Source organism: Carcharodon carcharias, chromosome X (genome assembly GCF_017639515.1).
Source record: "Carcharodon carcharias isolate sCarCar2 chromosome X, sCarCar2.pri, whole genome shotgun sequence".
NCBI lineage: Eukaryota > Metazoa > Chordata > Chondrichthyes > Lamniformes > Lamnidae > Carcharodon > Carcharodon carcharias.
Genome location: NC_054507.1, coordinates 1794128 through 1797423, shown reverse-complemented (window position 1 = coordinate 1797423; position 3296 = coordinate 1794128). Strand labels below are relative to the sequence as shown.

Below are 3296 nucleotides of genomic sequence, written 5' to 3'. Positions count from 1 at the left end.
TCCCTTTGATGCCCTCATTCTCCCTCTCTCTCTCTCTCTTTCTCTCACAGGCACTGGCACTCTCACACACAAGCACACCTACCCTCCCATCTCACGCTGGCTGCTGATTGGGAGTGGGAATCCTCACTCACTTTCTCATCTTTGGGCCTTTAGTACCCCTATTGCCTCCTCGGCTGGGTGCAGCTAACACAGAACAAGCTGGCCTTTCAGCCGCAGGCCTTCTGAGTGAGTGCTCTTCCTAACTGAGCTCAGCAGTGTCGAGGAGCTGTGCCTTCAGTGGAATGAGCTGGTTGTATTCGGGAGCTTCTCCTCGTGAGGCTCTGTCACATTGGGCACCACACAGCGGACGGGTCCCTCGCCTGCAATTATCTGCTTTATGCTGGCCGGAGGGGGGGGCGGGGGGGTGGGGCGCAGGGTATAGGGGTGAGGGAGGGTGACCTTCCTTCCCCTTCCCCTCTCTCCTCACCCAGCCATCACAGACTGTGAGCATCTAGGCTTTCAATACAAACGCTATGATTTTGTTCCTGGTCACGGGGATGAGCAGTAAAATCACTATAAAGGAGCCCCAGCTGCTGGACAAGGCCCAAGAGGGCACAGCGACACCTGCCAGGCAGAGTTCAGAGGTGTCAACTTACACTCGATGTACTTGTGAAGTTGAACAAACTCATCGGGGCTCAGGGTTGTCCAGACTTTCGGATCCATTTCTGCTGGGCACTTCGTCACAGAGCTGGCTTCCGTATGGAGCTCCTACACACACAGAGAGAGAGAGAGAGAGCGAGAGTGAATGTTCAGGTGAAATGTGTACAGTCAGCAGTCAGACTCGATGCTCCACTGCAGAGACACCGGCTTTATTCACCGAGCAGGAGGCAGGTTTTTTGATTTGTGGTTAAAACGCTTGCTGATGCCAAGCAAGTCACTCACTCACTGTTATTATCTCTCTCTCTCTCTCTTTCTCTCTCTCTCATGTTTTAATCCTCTCCCTGGCCTCCTCCTTCTCTGAATTACTGATGACGTCCACAGCATTTTGCCCCAAATCCACACTTTCCTTCACCAGGAATCTGGAGTCACTCATGCCCTGGATTGTTCCCCGCTCAGTGGGTTGATGTTTCCCCCAGTGACTGAATCCAGCTCCAAGGTACCTACTGATCTGCCTCTTGGATTCAGTGGCAGGGGTAAGGCTGCTGAACTCAGTAACAGAAACCGTGTGAGCTGACTCTGTGACCGACAAGCAATGCCTCAGAGATGAAACCCTTCAGGACATTGGGGAATGGGAGCAGCTGTCCCTATCCTGCAATTAATCCGTCTCCAATTTCTCCAATAAGAGGTCGTGGACAGTTTTCATTCCATACCCAGCTTCCCAATCACCCATCCACTGGAGCCAAGAAGGCAGCCACTCCCTTATTGCAAAGCATTGGTAATGCAGAAGCAGGTCATTCAGCCCAACCGATCCATGGGAGCAGTGGTGCTGCCCACTGTCGTGTTTTTATAATGATATAAATCGCCCATAAGGGATCAGGTAAACATCTGGTAGGTTCAGTTATTAAGACAGATGTGAGCAGATATACATGGATAGAAAGCTACAAGACAGCAGCAGCAGAGCTGTGCATGTGCGCTCTACTCAAAGGCAACAGTGGAACTAAGACTGGATCACATGACACACTTCCCATCCAGCGATGTCAAGCTGCAATCCCCTAAAAGTATATTACAAGGCACATGATCCTCCTCCTACTCTACTTCATCTCACACTATCAGCACCTCCTCCTATTCCTTTCTCTGTTTAACTATATCGACTCTATTCACCTCAATCACCCCCAGTGGGAGTGAATTCCATATTCTCACCACTCTCTGGGTACAGAAGTTTCTGAACTCCCTGTCGGATTTATTAGTGACTATTTCATATTTATGGCCCACAGGTAGAAACACCCTCTCTACATCTACCCTATCAAACCTCCCTCTAATTTTAAAGACCTTTATTAGTTCACTCATCAGTTTTCAGGTCTGTTCAATCTTTTCTAATGGGTATAACCTCTCAGCTCTATGCTGAGTGAGCTCTGAATGGATCCAGGAGCATGCTGAAGCTCTCACGCTCGTAAACCGCATGAAACTGGCTGTCGTGGGTCATTCTTCAGCTCAATCAGGGCGATGCCCGTAGCAGCAGAATAGGTCTTCAGTGTGGATTAGGGAGCTGGGGGAAATCAGCAGGCTCCTGATCACCAACCAGTGATGTTGAGCGCCGTGGTAGGATGGGAACGGAATCAGGGTGAAGCTTGCTGTAGTGAAACAGCTTGCTGCTGTGAATCGATGCCTTTAAGTGCACCTTCACACAACTCCAGTCAGAAACATAAGACAATGGGATTTCTGGTTTAAAAGCTCCGGCTGTTGGGGGTGGTGAGAGGAGGGGGTGGTGAGGGGGGAGGTAGTGGATGGGCGGGGGAGTTTAACTTTCAAAATTCCAGCGCGCCCAACTTGGAGCACCCATCTGCAAAACAACCGAACCCGAGTGGGGAGAGAACATTGACCCAAAGATGGAAAGTAGCTGCTTTGAAATGGCTGGGAAGGCAGATAGGAATAGAATGACAGGGAAGGTGAGGAATCAAGCAGTTCGATCGTTAAACAAACTACAATTCAAGCTCGGGTCTGCTATCTCACAGTAGCTGCACACTCTCCTCACACACTAACACCCTTCAAGACAATTCTGTCTGCGCCCCGGCCGGTGAAACGAGCATCTTGTTCCCTGGCAGCCTCCTGGGGACAAGCCCCTCTCTGGTTAGCACAGCGTCAAGGGGAAGTGATAGTCTTACCTTCAGCAAAGCTCAGTGCTTGGGTCAGGCCCTGTCACTGCACTGCAACATCGAGAGTGCAGCCTGAGCTGCAGCAGACAGTACACAGCAACCCCCCTGCTGTTGAGAGATAAGATTCTGCAGCACCCAAAAGCAAACGGTTCAGCGCGAGAAAGAGATCAGAAGGAAAGCTCAACTGTACTCATTCAATACAGACCACAAGGAGGAAGGCTGATGGCAGAGGTTAGACAATCCAAAGGTGCCACAGGGAGGCAGGAGGCGGGGTGGTGGAGGAGAAGGAGGAGGGAGTATTGATCCACAGTGCCCTGTGCAGCAATTAGTAGCACTGCCACTGGACAAACAGGTCCAGGCAACGCTCAGAAGTGTTGCTGCCCTTTTGCTGCTGTTTTCTACACAACCTGGTGACTGGAAAATGAGAGAAAGACATTGAATCACACCTCCGTCCCACAGGCTTCCTGTCAGAGATGCTGAAACAGCTTGCAGTGTGCACGAGCA

The 3296-nt window shown here is 50.8% G+C and overlaps 1 protein-coding gene across 3 annotated transcripts in view; it reads right to left on the bottom strand.

Moving 5' to 3' along the window:
• The window catches only part of LOC121273300 (diacylglycerol kinase beta-like), a 128501-nt gene extending 125582 nt beyond the window's left edge, over positions 1–2919 (bottom strand). For all 3 annotated transcript variants that reach the window (XM_041180392.1, XM_041180393.1, XM_041180394.1), the window contains exons 1-2: positions 2802–2919; positions 636–747 (exon numbers count right to left, since the gene is read on the bottom strand). In XM_041180392.1, the coding sequence (XP_041036326.1) occupies positions 636–702 (67 nt within the window). In that variant the 5' untranslated portion in view covers positions 703–747; positions 2802–2919. The remainder of the gene's footprint in view (positions 1–635; positions 748–2801) is intronic.
• Between the last annotated feature and the right edge of the window lie 377 nt (positions 2920–3296).